Below are 16,240 nucleotides of genomic sequence, written 5' to 3' on the forward strand. Positions count from 1 at the left end.
TTGAAATAGTCAAACTGCTAGGGAGGTATATGCACCACGTTCCTCTGGTGTTTAGATAATGTGCACATGATTTATTCAAATTTTCTAAATACTATGACCCAGGAAATAGTATTTAGTACCCCAAACAGGATTTTAGCTGCTTTAGTAAGAAAGAAAACAAATGAGCCTTAATCCACTATTGACAGTCAATTATTGCTACTGACCTTTGCATACCAATGTCTCTGTATAAGTTTTCATGGTGTTCAAGAGTGCCTTTAGTTCTGATAAATTTGTAAGGAAGGATTTATCCTAGCAAGTATTCTGAGTTGATGCTACCCTTGAGAGACATAGCTAGTACGGAGATGAAGAGAAAGCTGCCCTATGGCAAGGGCTGCATAGTTTATTCTTACTGTCACAGAAGGCTAAGTAAGAAAAATGTAATGTGATTGCTGAAAATCTACACAGTGGCTGATAATAATGCTAACCAGTATGTTTCAAAAAATGTTCAAAGACAACAAGACAGGCTGAATTCTTTTCTATCTGGCTAGGAATTTGTAAGCTTCCCCTTATTAACTGTTTTTTAAAAGGTTAAACCCAATCTATTTGATCCAAGTGAAAAAAAAAAAAGTATGCTCTTATGAGAGTATGAGTAGGGGCATAAGAGTAATTCAAAACTTTAAAAATTCCAGCAGCCACGGATTATGACTTTCTTTCTAAAGCACTGGTTCAACAGCAACTAAATATAAGAATTAACTTGGGAACTTAAAAAAAAATACTGATGCCAGAGTACAGTCTCAAACCAATAATGTCAGAATCTCTGTGGGGTGAGGCATTGGGCATCATATATTTTTTTATTTTTAAGTGTCTTGCAGTGATTTGAGAACCACAACTACTACTGGCGAATCTGAGGATCACTATTCATCTTCCCCCCTCCCCCAAATCATGATATAATCATTTGACAATCTGTCATCACATCTGAAATGCACAAGAAATTAAGGAAAAACAAATAAATAAAAAGGAATGCCTCAGCTCCATTCCCCAGATAGTATGAGTGAAGTGGTCTGGAGTGGAGACCAGTTCTTCTATTTTTCAAAAGCCTCCCAGGTGATTCAAATGTGCAGCCAACAATGAGAACACTGAAAATAGGGAGAATTTATGGGTTCTTGTACTAAAGGAAAAATGACTGCTATCATTGCTTAGAATTTTATTCTGAATCAGAAAGCAGATTGTTTACCAAATTCTAGTTTTTTAAAGTAGCTAAATAAATTATTTAATTACAGCTTCACACGATATCAAAACATATTTGTACTGAGTATTTCTATGTTTTTGCCTGTGGTTTATCTCATTAGTTCATTTCTTTTAATTTTCCTGTTAAAATGCCATCTTCAAAATATATAAGCCACACTGCTAACATATTTTGATTCAGTTACTTTATATAAGGTTATTTCTATTAACAGAAAAATTTCCTTTTTAATTAGAAAAATAAATCAAATCTTAGTTATGATTTCTTTTAGGGGAAGAAATGGGTTTTAACTGATTTCTTTTTGTTTAATTAAGCAAAAGCCAGTCTTACATGTAATTACATTCTTCCTCCCTCTAAAACATAATAAGCTTTAGAGTTAATGATATAATAGGTTGGTAAGATATACAGAGGGATGATTAGGGATGTGGTCTCTGTCAATCCTTAATAATGAAATCAGGTAAAGAGTTAACAATTACTGGAGTCTATATCCATTTGATTAGAAATTTTCTCTTTATCATTATCAAAACAAAGATATGAATAACATACACACAAGATTTTGAAAGTTGTATCTGACTGCTTCCCTCTTCTTCAAGCTCTTATTTGAAAACATGTGAATTATCTGAAAGCTGCTGCTGCTGTTGGGCCCTTCAAGGTAATACTTGTAATTGGTACTAACTGTGATGCGACAAGTATAAAACAGACTAAGGAACCCATTATTTTATCTTCACCTTGTCAGCTTTTTCAAAGTGTAATCTCATATTACAAAAGCTGACGTGCTTTAAGTCACTTCTACTCTATATAACCGATAAACAAGTTAAGAAAATAATCAAAAAAACCTACCTTGAGAAATATCCTCTATAGCTCTCCGAATGCCTCTATCGAAAGCCCTAGCATCAGCAGGACTTTGGAAAGTAAGGCCAAATTTCTTGTCATCAATCTTCCAGTGGTGAAATGTTGGAGTGACCTTATTGTAAATGAGGTCTTTTTTAAGCATACATTCCAAAACCACCTGCCAAAAGTTAAATGCCAAAAGTTACTATACATATATCAAATGCATCAAATATAGCTCTTTAATACAAAGTTAGGTGAGTAAAGAGCTGTTATATTTTAATAAAAGAATTTCCTTCCCTCTATGAATACAGAGTCTTGCTACTTAATACTTCACAAAGTCACATATACGAAATTAAGATGGGCTTAAAGAAGATTCTGGGAAGACAGCAGAGTAAGAAGCACCACGAATCTGTCTCTCTACCTAGATAAAACTGCACTGGCAGAAGCTGTCTGATGTGATTATGCTGGAACTCTATAGAGTCTGATGAAGGCTTGTAACTTTGAGGGGAAACCACAGACAGTAAACTGCAGTTAATTTTGGTTAATTTCAGCTATTAGCACAGTAGCAGCACTGTCCTCATCCCCTGCTCCCAGCCACAGGGCAGGGAGCTGTGCACATGCTCCTGGCACACTTGCACACAAATTACAGGAGCCAAGGTGGGTAAAAAGAAAATTGTCCTCCAAATATCAGCAATCTGTGCTCTGATCACTGACTGTTGCTTCTGATCACTGAGGTTCAGACAAAGAGGAGGGCAGCCATTTGACCTCCACTGTTGTATTTTCCCTCACTGTTGCAAGTTCCTCCTCATCAGAATAAAATGACTTCCAAGGCATTTAAAGAGCCAGTTCCCATTCTTATCTGGCATTTATCACTTTTTGCCATTTTCAGAGCCAGACACTGAAGACCAGAACATTCAAAAACAACTACATAAACAGGGAAAATTATAAATTGACTATGCATACCAAGGAAAGGCTCAGAAAAGATGAGAAGACCTTAAATTTATACTTCAAGCTGATCCTTGGCACAGAGACAACCTATAACAATTCAAAAAAAAAATAGTAACAAAAAGTAGGTAACTCGAGGGAAAGGGGACAATCTGATTTCCAAAGTTACCATATTATAATTTAAATGTTCAGTGTTCAACAAAAAGTCCCAGGCACTCTCTCTGGCTTTCTGAGATGATCTATACTCGGTCTATGGAGTGTATTTCTCTGAGTAAATCAACTTTTACTCAAAACAAACAATCCCAAAGCAGTCAAAGAAATAGCAAAGTACAATCTACAGAGAAGAAAAACAAAACAAACAAAACAACAGAAAATCTGAAAAAGACCTGATAGCATATCTATCTATTAGACAAAGGCTTAAAAAAAATGATGTAAAAATGTTCAAAGAAATGAAGATACAGAAAAAGTAAAAAAGAAAAAAGAAGTATGAACAAAATGGAAATATCAATAAAAAGAAAACTGAAGAAGAAACTAAAAATGAAATTCTGGAGCTGAAAAGTAGACAACTAAAATGAAAAATTCACTAGAGGGAATCAAAAGCAGATTTGAGCAGGCACAAAAAAGAACAGATGAACTTAAAGTAGGACAAAAGAAATTAGAGTCTGAGGAGCTAAAAGAAAAAAGACTGAAGAAAAGCGAACAGAGTCTAAGGGACCTATGAGGCATCATCAAGAGGACCAACATACACTTCGTGGGAGCTGCAGGAGAGAAAGGGATAGAGAATATTTGAAGAAACAATGGTTGAACATTTCCCAAATTTCATGAAAGATAAGCATATAAAGATCCAAGATGCTCAAGAAATTCTGAATAAGATAAACTCAATAAGAGCTACACAGAGACACAGACTCTTGAAAGCAGCTAGAGAGAAGTCTATTGTCACATACAAGGGATCCTAAATAAGAACACCACCAGATTTCTCTTCAGAAACATTGTAGACCAGAAGTTAATGGGCAGACATATTCAAGTGTTAAAAGAAAAAACTGTCAACCAAGAATCTTCTATCTGGCAAAACCATACTTCAAAAGTGAGAAAGAAATTAAGACATTTCCAGATAAACAAAAGCTGCGGGAGTTGGTTACAACTAGATCCGCCCTGCAAAAAAAAAATGCAAAAGGGAAACCTGTAAGGTGAAATAAAATGACACTAGAAAGTAACTTGAAGCCATATGAAGAAATAAAGGTAAATAAATAGGCAATTATAAAAGCAGCATTATTTTAATTTTGGTTTGAAACTGTACTTTTTGTTTTCAATAAAATTTGAGACTAATACATTTAAAGAAAAAAACCAATTACCAGCATAAAAATTAATCATTGCTATAACCTTGGTTTGTAACTCCAAATATTATTTTCTCCAAAATTTGAAAGGCTAAAACATTTAACAAAAGTATTAATTTATGCTTCTGAGCAAACAATGTATAAAGATGCTATTTTGTGACATCAAAAACTGAACAGGGTGGAGACAAAGCTGTAAAGGAGCAGACTTTTTGTATGTTATTCAAGTTAGGCTGGTATAAATTTCAATTAGAGTGTTAAAACTTTAGGATGTTAAATGTAATCTCCACTGTAACTACAAAGAAAATAGCTATAGAATATAAACACAAGGAAATAGGAAAGGAATTTAAACATTTTGTTACAATCATCTAAACACAAAAGACAGGAATGCAGGAAATGAGAGACAAAAAGCTATCAGGGACATGAGAAGATAGCAAAATTTCAGAAGTCCCTCCTTATCAGTAATTACTTTAAATGTAAATGGATATAATGGTCCAATCAAATGGTAGAGATTGGAAGAACAGATAAATGCACATCCAAAGACACAATTAGGTTGAAAATCAAAGGAAGAAAAAAGACATTCTATGCAAAGAGCAACCAAGAGAGCAGGGGTGGCTATACTAATATCAGACAAAATAGACTTTAAATAAAAACAGACATTACAAGAAAGATATTATATATTAATAAATAAATGGTTCGATAGGGCAAAAGTTACAACAACAAACATCTATGCACCATTAATAACAGACCATTAAAATATATAAAACAAAAATCAACACAACTGAAGGGAGAAACAGGAGTTCTACAGTAATAGCTGGAGACTTCAATACCTCGCTCACAATAATCAACAGAAGAACCAGGCAGAAACAAAATAAAGAACTTAACACAATAAACCAACTAGACTGAACAGACATATACAGGACACTCTACTCAACAATATAACACACTTTCTTCTGACGTGCCCATGGGACAGTTTTTAAGACAGACCCTGTTAGGCCACAAATTAATCTCAATATATTAAAAAATATTGATATCATACAAAGGATCTTCTCTGACCACAATAAGATGAAGTTAAAAATCAGTAATAAAAGAAAAACTGGATAACTCAAAAACTTTGGGGAATTAAACAACCAATTGATCAAAGAAGAAATCATACGGGAAATTACAAAATACTTAAAGGATGAAAACAACAACACAATATACCAAAACTTATAGGACACAGTAAGAGCAGTGCTAAGGGAAAAATGTATAGGTATATAAATACTTGCATTAAAAAAAAGATCTTAAATTAACAATATAACTTTACAATTTAAGGAACTAGAAAAGAACTAAATCCAAACCTAAAAGGAAGGAAATAATAAAGATGAGAGCAAAGATAAACAAAATAGAGAATAGAAAAACAGAAAAAAAAATTGATGAATACAAAAGTTGGTTCTTCAAAAAGATTTTTTTAAAAGGACAAACGTTAGCTAGGTGGACTAAGGAAAAAAACAGAGAAGACACAAATTAGAAAGATAAAAGAAATACAAGTGGAGACATTACTATCAAATACAACAGAAATAAAAAGGATTATAAAAGAGTACAATAAACAATGTACATCAACAAATTGGATAATCTAGATTTAAAGGACAAATGACTAGAAACATAAAACAGACCAAGACAAAGTTAGAAATAAACAGAAAATCTGAATAGATACGTAACTAGTAAGGAGACTGAACCAGTAATCAAGCATCTCTCAAAAAAGAAAAATCCTGGACCTGATGGTTTCAATGGTGAATTATACCAAATATTTAAAGAACTAATACCAATAAATACTTCAAACTTTCTCAAAGATTGAAGGAGTAAACATTTCCTAACTCATTCTATGAGACCAGTATTACCCTGATACCAAAGCCAAAGACACTACAAGAAAACTTTAGACCAATGTACTTTATGAACATTGATGCAAAAGTCCTCAACAAATACTTGCAAACCAAATTCATATTAAAAGGGTTATATACACTATGACCTAACAGGATTTATTCCCAGAATGCAAGGATGGGTTAGACATATGAAAATTGATCAATATAATATCCCATATGAACAGAATAAAGGGTAAAAATCCACATGATCATCTCAATTGATGCAGAAAAAGCATTTAACAACATTCAACATTCTTTCATGATAAAAATATCCAAGAAACAAGGACTAGAAGGAAACTACCTCAACATATTTGACAACAGTGCCAAGATCAGTCAATGGAAGAAGGGAAAGCTTTTTCAACAAAAGGTTCTGGGAAACTGGATATCCACATGCAAAAAAGAATGCAGTTGGAACCTTACCTAATACCATACGCAAAAATTAACTCAAAACAGATCAAAGACCTAAATAAGACCTAAACCAATAAAACTCTTATGAAAAAACATAAGATAAAAGCTTCATGACATTGGATTTGGCAATGTTTTCTTGGGTATGACACCAAAGGCACAGGTAACAAAAGAAAAAATGATGTACTACTGATCACTTCTCCCCAACTCCAAATGCAGTGATGTCATATTGATTGAAAACAGCGATGTTAGAAGTATGTAAATGCTAAAAACCTATACCTCCCCATCCCCACGTCCAAAAGCTGACTGTTAAACCTTTACCAGCATATTGCTGAATATAATGATCTTTGATAGTCTTGTTAATTCTGATATAAGTAACCAAGAAGGTAACAAAATAATGTCTTGATTGCCTAGTGGCATTTTCTAAAGATTTACTATTTGTCACAACCATTCTGCAATAATAATAATAAAATTCATAATTAAACTTCTGGAATTCAAGAAGCTAAAGTTGGTATTATGGATTACTGCAACATATTTACTGTATTCATTAACAGTGGGAAAGTGATGTGTATTTTAGAAAATTGCTAAATTGTAATTGTCAAAAAAGAGAAGAACATAAAAAACTGCTTGGTCCTGTAGTCATTATTACATGAAAATATCATTTAGTTCATTTTTAATACATTAAAATACTGCTGAATTAACTCTTCTCTTAAACTTCCCAAAGTTGTTTTCCAACTATTACCTTTTAGATAAATAAAATTTCAGTGAGATCTACACTCATCTAAACCACATATTTAAAAATGGCATCTATTTTTAGAGGCTCCCAAAACACACAGTTAAATAAATTTTTTAAATGAGCTTTAAAATACACCGAGGAAATGGTAAGAATTAACTAGCTCTGAGACTCATAGAAGTACCTATGCAAGAATGTGTTTCATCTAAAAGTCATATAAATATTGAGGTTACAAACAACTGGTACAAAAACAAACTGCCAACTAATTATGAAGTAAAAATCAATTTATATTATTAACTGTTATCTATAAAATAACATTAGGAAATAAAAATATTTTACTGTTCATATTGTATATTTAATGTACCATAAAAAAAAACTAACATTTAAGAAAAGGCTACTATGGTAGCAGCTATGCTGAATTTAGGAACAGGTAATGAGAAAGAAAAAGCAGGTACTATATTAACAGAACCACTCATCATCTTTGTACATAATTTAAAAAATGTTTCCTAGAACATTCTGCATCTCTCAGCATTTACATAACTATCAAATCCTCTATATCCAAAGTATAAAAATTTCTCATCTAAGTCACACTATATATTAGAAAGTTGTTTTGCTTGACTTTCAGTAGTATTAAAAAAATAAATACACTCTCACCACGTTAAGGACCATATAAATCATACTTTTATTAAGTAACAGGGATAACTGTCCATCTCAAATTTTTTTTAAAAACTCAACAAGATTGAAAAGGTATAAAAAAAAAAAAAAGTAGGTAAAAGTATGTATCAAAATACTTCTACCCACCAGGTGATCAAGACTAAATCTGTATTCTTGAAAAACAAAATAATTTAGGGGCTGGAAGGATTCTTAAAATTCAGTGAATTCTGCTGCCTCCCACTTCCACTGTTCTTCCTTAACTACATCAGAACAATGTGTTCTGACTTTACTTCATTGTAGTTTTCACTGTGTTAATTCTGTATCTTAAGATCACAGTAATATTAATAATAATAGGCATACAGGAAGAAGAGTTCAATGTTTACCATATTCGTGAACGCAGTAGCCAGCAAACAAACTAGAAAATGGCAATTATATTTTCGCTGAGAGATTACAATTAACCAATCCAACATTACCAGGTTAATTATTTATGCTGTAGGAAAAATAAGGTAACCAGATAAATTATTTCTAGCCAACAGGAAGTTATATCTATTAACTACTAATACAGCAAACTAACAGGTGTTCTACAAGTCTGAAGTAGTTACAACTCTCCCAGAATATATAAATTGCATTCACTTCTAGAGCTTCTTTCTAAGGGAAGATCTAGTACAAAATAAAATGAATAATTTTAAGTTCTGTTAAGACTATCCCAAAAGAAATTGCCAGAAGGCATTAAAAATATAATCTTAAAAATATCCTGTATACAGTTGTTAAACTTAAAACACACCTCTAACTAATTCTAATTATTAGTTGAATAATATCTTTTTGGAGTTAAGGAGTTCTGAAAGTATGTGAATTTCATCAGACCGCCACAGTAACCATGAAGGACATTTATAAGTAAGATAAATTTGGAAGTGTATCAGTGGCCCTGCCCTTATTTCTACCCAAAAGAAGACAGATTATATTAAATTAACAAGCATAAAAGATATTGAGTGCAAAGAACAACTGTAAAGTGAATATTAAATATAAGAGTGACTCAACAAGAATAACTACAAAAAGATTATGTTGCCGGAGTAATTTGACATCAATAACCCCTAACAGATCCATTAAGAATGTGGCTAGTTAACAAAGAAGAACAAATTAAAGAGTCATGTTTTAGAATCATTACCTTAATTTTTTGAATTTTTGATCATCTATTAGTGTACTGTGATTAGAAATAAATCATTTTTGATCATCTATTAGTATACTGTGATTAGAAATAAATCACTATTTATTATAAACTATAAAAAAGTATAATAAAAAATTTTAACTAGAGAAAGCAACAACAAATTCAAAATCACTTAAATGTTTTTATACTGACTGCATTAAAAAAAATTTCATTATCAATAGACCTGACTAGGTTTGAGGAGAATATAATTGCTGTAATAGACTGGCTGGAACCAGCCTCAGAAAGGGCAATATAATGAAGGAATGTACGGATATTTGTTAGAACAGCTTAGTATTCTAATATAGGTCGAAATAGATCTAAGTTGGTTAAGACATACAAGTTTTTTCTAGCTGGATATACACTTCTGGAACCATGAACTATTATAAGATCTTAAGGTTTTAAGTCTTTCATATTATGAAAAAAATAAACAGATAAACCAGTAAATTCTGAATTTAAGAAAAGCAAACCTACTGTTAGCATAAATATATTAAAATCTGATATAGATGAAGGGAGAGAGTGGAGAGGAAGTGGCTTCCCTATAGTACCAGACTAAGAGTTAAAAGAGAAAGGAAAAGAAGAAAAGTGGTTAATGAGAATGGATATTCTTCACATAAGTTAAAAACCTCCAAAATAAAATGGCTAGGTATAACTAACAGAAGGAGCAAAAACAGCACCCATATGCTTCCCAAGAAGAAAAATGTTAGTAAAGTTTAAGAGGAATTTTGGTATAGTAATTAATTAAGCTTGTGGGCTTTGCAGCTTTGACCTAGATGGGTCCTATCCAATCTCCACCTCTAATCATCTATCTGACTTTAGAGAATTAAATGAGGTAACACATACAGAGTATTCAAACAGTGCCTGACACACAGTAGATCTTCAATAAATATTAGTAGCAATGGTGATGTTGGTCACAAAGTGATGCCACTAGCCCGTAACAGAACAGCTGCTATGAAAGGCTGGGAGGTCATTATTTACTTTTTTGAGTAAGGGAAGGAGAGGAGTTTGAATGATCAATAAAGGTACTCAGGATCTCAAAGAGCTTGTGAATAGATTCTGAGAAGCTTAAGTTAATTGATTCTAAAGGCAGTGAAAACAAATTCCAACGTTCTTCCTTCTTCTGAAAGAAATTCTAGGGTATTTTATAGAGAAAAAAGGGGGTGGAAATGCCAAGGTCACTAAATAAACTCAAACTTCTGAAGATATATTCCAAGTTATTTTGGGAAATATAGAGCAAATTACTGGACTGTTTGCCAGCAGTATTTAAAATAGACCAAGCCAAAAATGGGCATAAGTACATTTCTGTTTCTCTAGTAACAACTAATAATTTTAGAGAGCAGAGTAAAATTAAATATGTACTTTCCAACTACTATGTACTTTATTCCAGATGCTACAAGTAGATAATTACATGTTTACAAAAAGTATTATCTCTGATGTAGTGTAGTTGGTAACTAGACATAAAAATTATTTTAGTAACTTTCTGAAATATCTTTGAGAATCTAAGGAAAAAACATTTCATTTTTGAAATAAAAATTCCAAATTCAAATTAATTTACTTAATAACCAAAATCAATAATTAGTATCTCAAAGAGTTGCCACGCATTATGAACTTTAGTTTTCTGGATGATAAAAAAACTAGTATCCTTTATAAAGGACACCAAGTCATTCTATGAAATATGAAACTATATTGTCATCTAATAACACATTTTTACTAATTATCTACTAATAAAAATTTGTGTTTAAAGCTGGGTTCTGAGCTGAACAGGATTTTAGAAAAAATTTAAAAAGTAACAGAAGGAACAATGGCAGTGTTTCTTCTTGAATAATAAGTCAGCTCCCACAAAATGAAGGGAAGGAGCCAGTATTTTAAAAATATATCTGTGTCATGAAAGAAAGACTGAGAAACTGCTCCAGATTAAAGGAGAATAAAGACATGACATCTAAATGCTACATGATCTTGTACTAAAAGAACAAAAATGTTGTAAGACTACTATTAGAACTAAACTGGAATATGGACTGTAGATTAAAATATTATATTTCTGTTAAATTTCCTAAATAGGACAATTACACTGTGATTATGTAAGAAAATATCCCTGTACTTGGGAAAAGAATATCCAAAAACATAGTGACAGTTGGAAATCTTCAGCCTTTCAGTTGAAGCAAACATGAAAAAGGATATATAAGATTTGAATATTTTAATAAATAAGGTTAGTTTATAAACTCGAATTTTTATATTATAGCGAAATAAAGTTCTTCAAAAGGTTATGGATGTTGAAACAAGGAAAGGTCTCAAATCAACAATTGAGTTCCTACCTCAAGACACTAGAAAAAGCAGAGCAAAATAAACTCAAAGCAAACAGAAGGAAGTCAAATACCAAAGAACAGAAATCAATAAAACTGAAAATAGAGGGGGGAAAAATCAGTAAAACAAAAGACCGGTTTAAAAAAATAAAACTGATAAATCTCTAGTAAGATTGACAACTTAAAAATGAATACACAAATCACCAATTTTAGGAATGAAACAGGTAATATTACTAAAGATCCAGTAGCCTATAAAAGAGTACTTTAGATACTAGGAAAAACTTTACACTCAAATTAGACAGCTTGGAAGAAGTGGATCAATTCTTTGAAAGTCACAAATTATCAAAACTCAACCAAGATAAAATAGATAACTCGAATAGTCCTATAACCATTAAAGAAATTGAATTAGTAATTTAGAAGCTCTCAAAGGGAGATCTTTTCTTTCTGAGATGATTTCACTAGAGAATTCTACCAAATATTTTAAGAGGAACTAACATCAATTTTACACAATCTCTTTCAGAAAACAGAAGAGGGAACATTACCCAATTCATTTTACGAGGCCACCATTACCTTGATACCAACACCAGACAAAGACTGTTCCAAAAAAGAAAACTACAGAACACTATCTTTCACAAACTTAAACACAAAACTTATCAAAAATAGCAGTAAATCAAACCCAACAATATATAAAAAGATTATACACATGACCAAGTGGGATTTATTTGAGTATACAAGTTGGGTTAACATTAAAAGAAATAAAAGGCATACAGGTTGAAAAGAAATAAAGCTGTTCATATTGGTAGATGACATGACTGCCTACATTAAAAAACCCCAAAGACGCTACCACAAAACCTCACAGTTCAGAAAGGTAATAGGATACAAGATCAACACACAAAAATTAATCTAATTTCTATACATATACAATGAGCATAACACTAACCAAAATTATAAACATAATATTATCTACAATTGCTCCAAGAAAAATAAAATACTTAGGTATACACTTAACAAAACATATCTTTAAGATCTGTATGTTAAAAATTACAAAATGCTAATGAAAGAATTCAAACAAGACCTAATTGGAGACATATCACATTCGTGGACTGTAAGATTCAATACAGTAAAGATGTCAATTCTCCCCCAAATTGACCAACAGGTTTAATAAAATTTCTATAAAAACCTAGTAAGGATTTTTGTAGACATAGACAAGATCATTCTAAAATTTATATGAAAGACCCTAGAATAGCTAAAATAATATTGAAAAAGAATAAATAGGAGAAATCACTTTACCTAATAATAGGGCTTACAACATAGCTATAGTAAAACAGTGTGCACTACCTCTGAAGGGACAAATAGAGCAATGGAACAAAATGGAGAACCTACACAAAAATGCTCAACTGATTTTTAACAAGAGTACAAAAGTAATTTAATGTAAGGCCAATCTTCAACAAGTAGTTCTGGAAAAAACTGGACATTTATAGGCAAAAGAAATGAACATTGACCTAAGTGTCATTCCCTATATAAAAATTATTCAAAATGGGCCACAGATTCAAATATAAAATATAAAACTAAAAAACTTAAAAAAAAATCGGATAAAATCTCAGGATGAGGGGAAGCATTCTTGAACTTGCTATGAAAAACATGATCCATGAAAGGAAAAACTGGATAAACTGAACTTCATTAGAAATTAAAACTTTGCTCTATAAAATATTCCATGAAGATTAAAAAGACAAGCTATAGACTGGGAGAAAATATTTGCAAACCATATATCCTGACAAATGACTAGTATCTAGAATTAAAAAAACAAACAAACAAAAAAAACCACTTTAAAAACTCAACAGCAAAAAACCAAACAATCCAAATAGAAAATAGGAAAAGGACACAGATATTTCACCAAAGAAGGCACAAATAAACACATAAAAGGATACTCAACATTAGCCATTAGAGAAATGTATATTAAAACTACAATGAGCTACCACTACACACCTATCAGCATGACTAAAATAAAAAAGTGACTACACAAAAAGTGAGTAAAAATGCCTAGAAAGATACTGGACTGTTCATACACTGCTGGTGGAAATTTAACACTCAGCATAAAACTATCATACAACCCAGCAACCCTGTGCTTTTTATCCCAGAGAAAAGTCAGCACCTCTATCTTGAACTTCCAAGTTTCCAGAACTGTGAAAAAATAAATTTCCACTGTTTAAACCAGCCAGTCTATTGTATTTTGTTATGGTAGCCCAAGCAGACTTGATAAAAGAAATCTAAATCATATTATTATAGGGGACACCTTAAGCTTTAAAAAAAGAAGAAGAAAAAAGAAGCCTAGTCACAAGAAGGCACTCAAACATTTGTTGATTAATTAAAAGAGTATCTATCAACCAATCAATTAAAAGCATGCTACATTTAGATTATAATTTAGATGTTAATGGAGGGAAAGTAGTAAGGAAATATTTAGAAAGCTATTAAGGTAAAAAATTTGAGACTGAAGATTTTTGACTTTATTAGGGAGGCTATTAGACATCACAATAGTTTAATGGCAGTGGCACTGTAATGGAAAGGATGTAAAATATATCACAATCAGGTATACAAGAGAAAGATGAAGCTTAAGATAATCCTGATGAACCTGACAGACCAGATGAAGCAGTATAAATCAATAACTAAAAAATGAAAAGATGTTAGTTTAAAACAACTAAATAATAAAGAGGAAGTATAATATAGTCAGTACAGAGAGTGGTGAATAAGTGTTAAGCTCATGTTTTCTGAAAAGAGGAAATAAAAAAAGGAAATAAAATTACCAGGAAGGTAACATGGGACACATTTTAAATCTTACTTTTCAGGAAATAGCTAACACACACACAGAGCTATCTTATGCTCCAAAAGAAAGAGAACAGAAATGCTAACAGGCAGATCCATTTCTCTTCAAAGAATATTGGTAACATTAAAGAATGAACTATTATAAAACAACTGCCTGGAGAAAGTCACAAAATTAATGGTTGTACAGAAAGGTAATTAATATTACCATTTATTATCTTTTCAATGGATTGACCCTAAAATGAACAGGTTACTATAGATGAATGAATTATCATTAGCATTTCTTTTGATTCCAATTCTTCACAGCAAAACTTGTTTGCCAAAGTGCTTCCTCTAACTCAATTTTCCCATTTGTCCATCTGTGATTTACCTGCGACAATAAAAGGGAAATTGTTTCTGCCATTATTATTTCCTCAAGACTAGCAAGCTGCAAGCCCACATTTTCTACTCCATGTGAAACTGTAATTTGCTATCTTTACAGTTATTTGGTTAATGTAAAAGAGGGGACAGCATTTCCCTAAGTTCAATGCATGCTTTTAGTGAACCATAAGTAACTCAAGAAAGCAACATCTTGAAAGTGCTGCCTCTGGGAAACAAGCAGATAGAATCAAGGAAGTAAGGGTCAGATTATACAATCTGACAGATTCGTGTTGAAATTGAGGAGATGAAACTGTCTCTAGGAATTTTTGGCAACTACCAAAGGAAAACTAGATCCAAGATGAGAAAATTCAGTATGGTAAGCAATATAAAAGCTAAAGAGTTAGGTAAAACTGGGCCTTGAAAAAATATTAGAAGGCTTATCTGCAATAATACAGGCAAGACTGGAGAAGGGTAGAGATTAAAAGGCTGAAACAGAATCAAGAATAAAGAAGACATGATTCAATAAATGGAGGAATCACTAATACCAAGGTTTACGACCATTACCGATGCATACTTTGATACTACTCAACAAACCTGTGAAAAGTCCAAGATCTTATATAGTGTAGCATAATAATTTAACCAAGAATATAAATTTATCCTACTTTAAGAATACTCAAGATGTGAAAATCTGAACATATAAACTAAAATATAAAGCCTTGTTCATAATAGAAATCTTTATTCAAATGTTACCTAGACCTTCTCAGTAAGGCCTTCCTTGGTTAGTATATCTAAAACTTTAACCAACTTCCCCACAAAAAAACTCCCTATACTCTTCTTCCACCTAGCACTTAGGGCTGTCTAGCATAATATTCATCTTACTTATTTATCTACTGTAATATTTCTTTGTCCCTCACCAGAATGTATATTCTCTTAAGAACAGAGATTTCTGTTTTTGTTCATTTATATATCCCAGTGCCCAGAACAGTGACTAGCACACAGTCGCTGCTCAATAAATATTTGTTGCATGAAAGAGTTGCCTTTTTTCTTCCCTTTAAATAATGTAGGATTCAATGAAGTTCCTTTAGTGTTAAGGTAAGAGAAAAATCTCAGCAACATATTGCCTACTGAAATATCAATGAGTAAGTTTAAATGATTGACAAGGAAATTTTAGATTGGATTAAAAAAGAAAATAATAAAAGATACTGAATCCAGAAGGAATCTAGTGAAATGTAAGGCACAAATAATAGAATAAGCATAAAACTACAGAGCAAGGGATGAGAAATAAAATAGAAATGACAGGAAATTGTAAAATTCCTCAAACGTTAAAGTTCTGGTAACAACCAGATCCAGGAAAGTAGCCTGCTGAAATGAAGACCAGAAGGTCAGACCGTGCAAAGAAAAGTAGCCAAGAATGATAATGAAGCTCAGATGTGGAAAAGTTGGCTCTGGGAAGGAATTACTAAGGTCAGTAGATGAAAATAAAAGCTAAAGGATGGTGATCTGAATGCTACAGAGTATGAATAAAAGGATTTATGTATGT

The 16,240-nt window shown here is 31.9% G+C and overlaps 1 protein-coding gene across 1 annotated transcript in view; it reads right to left on the bottom strand.

Annotated features, from left to right (window-relative positions):
• SPRED1 (sprouty related EVH1 domain containing 1) overlaps positions 1 to 16,240 on the bottom strand; it is a 106,197-nt gene that overhangs the window by 33,773 nt on the left and 56,184 nt on the right. Inside the window, exon 3 of the mRNA XM_010989340.3 lies at positions 2,063 to 2,231. Within this exon, the coding sequence (XP_010987642.2) occupies positions 2,063 to 2,231 (169 nt within the window). The remainder of the gene's footprint in view (positions 1 to 2,062; positions 2,232 to 16,240) is intronic.

The sequence above is a fragment of the Camelus dromedarius genome, chromosome 5 (assembly GCF_036321535.1).
Source record: "Camelus dromedarius isolate mCamDro1 chromosome 5, mCamDro1.pat, whole genome shotgun sequence".
Taxonomy (NCBI): domain Eukaryota; kingdom Metazoa; phylum Chordata; class Mammalia; order Artiodactyla; family Camelidae; genus Camelus; species Camelus dromedarius.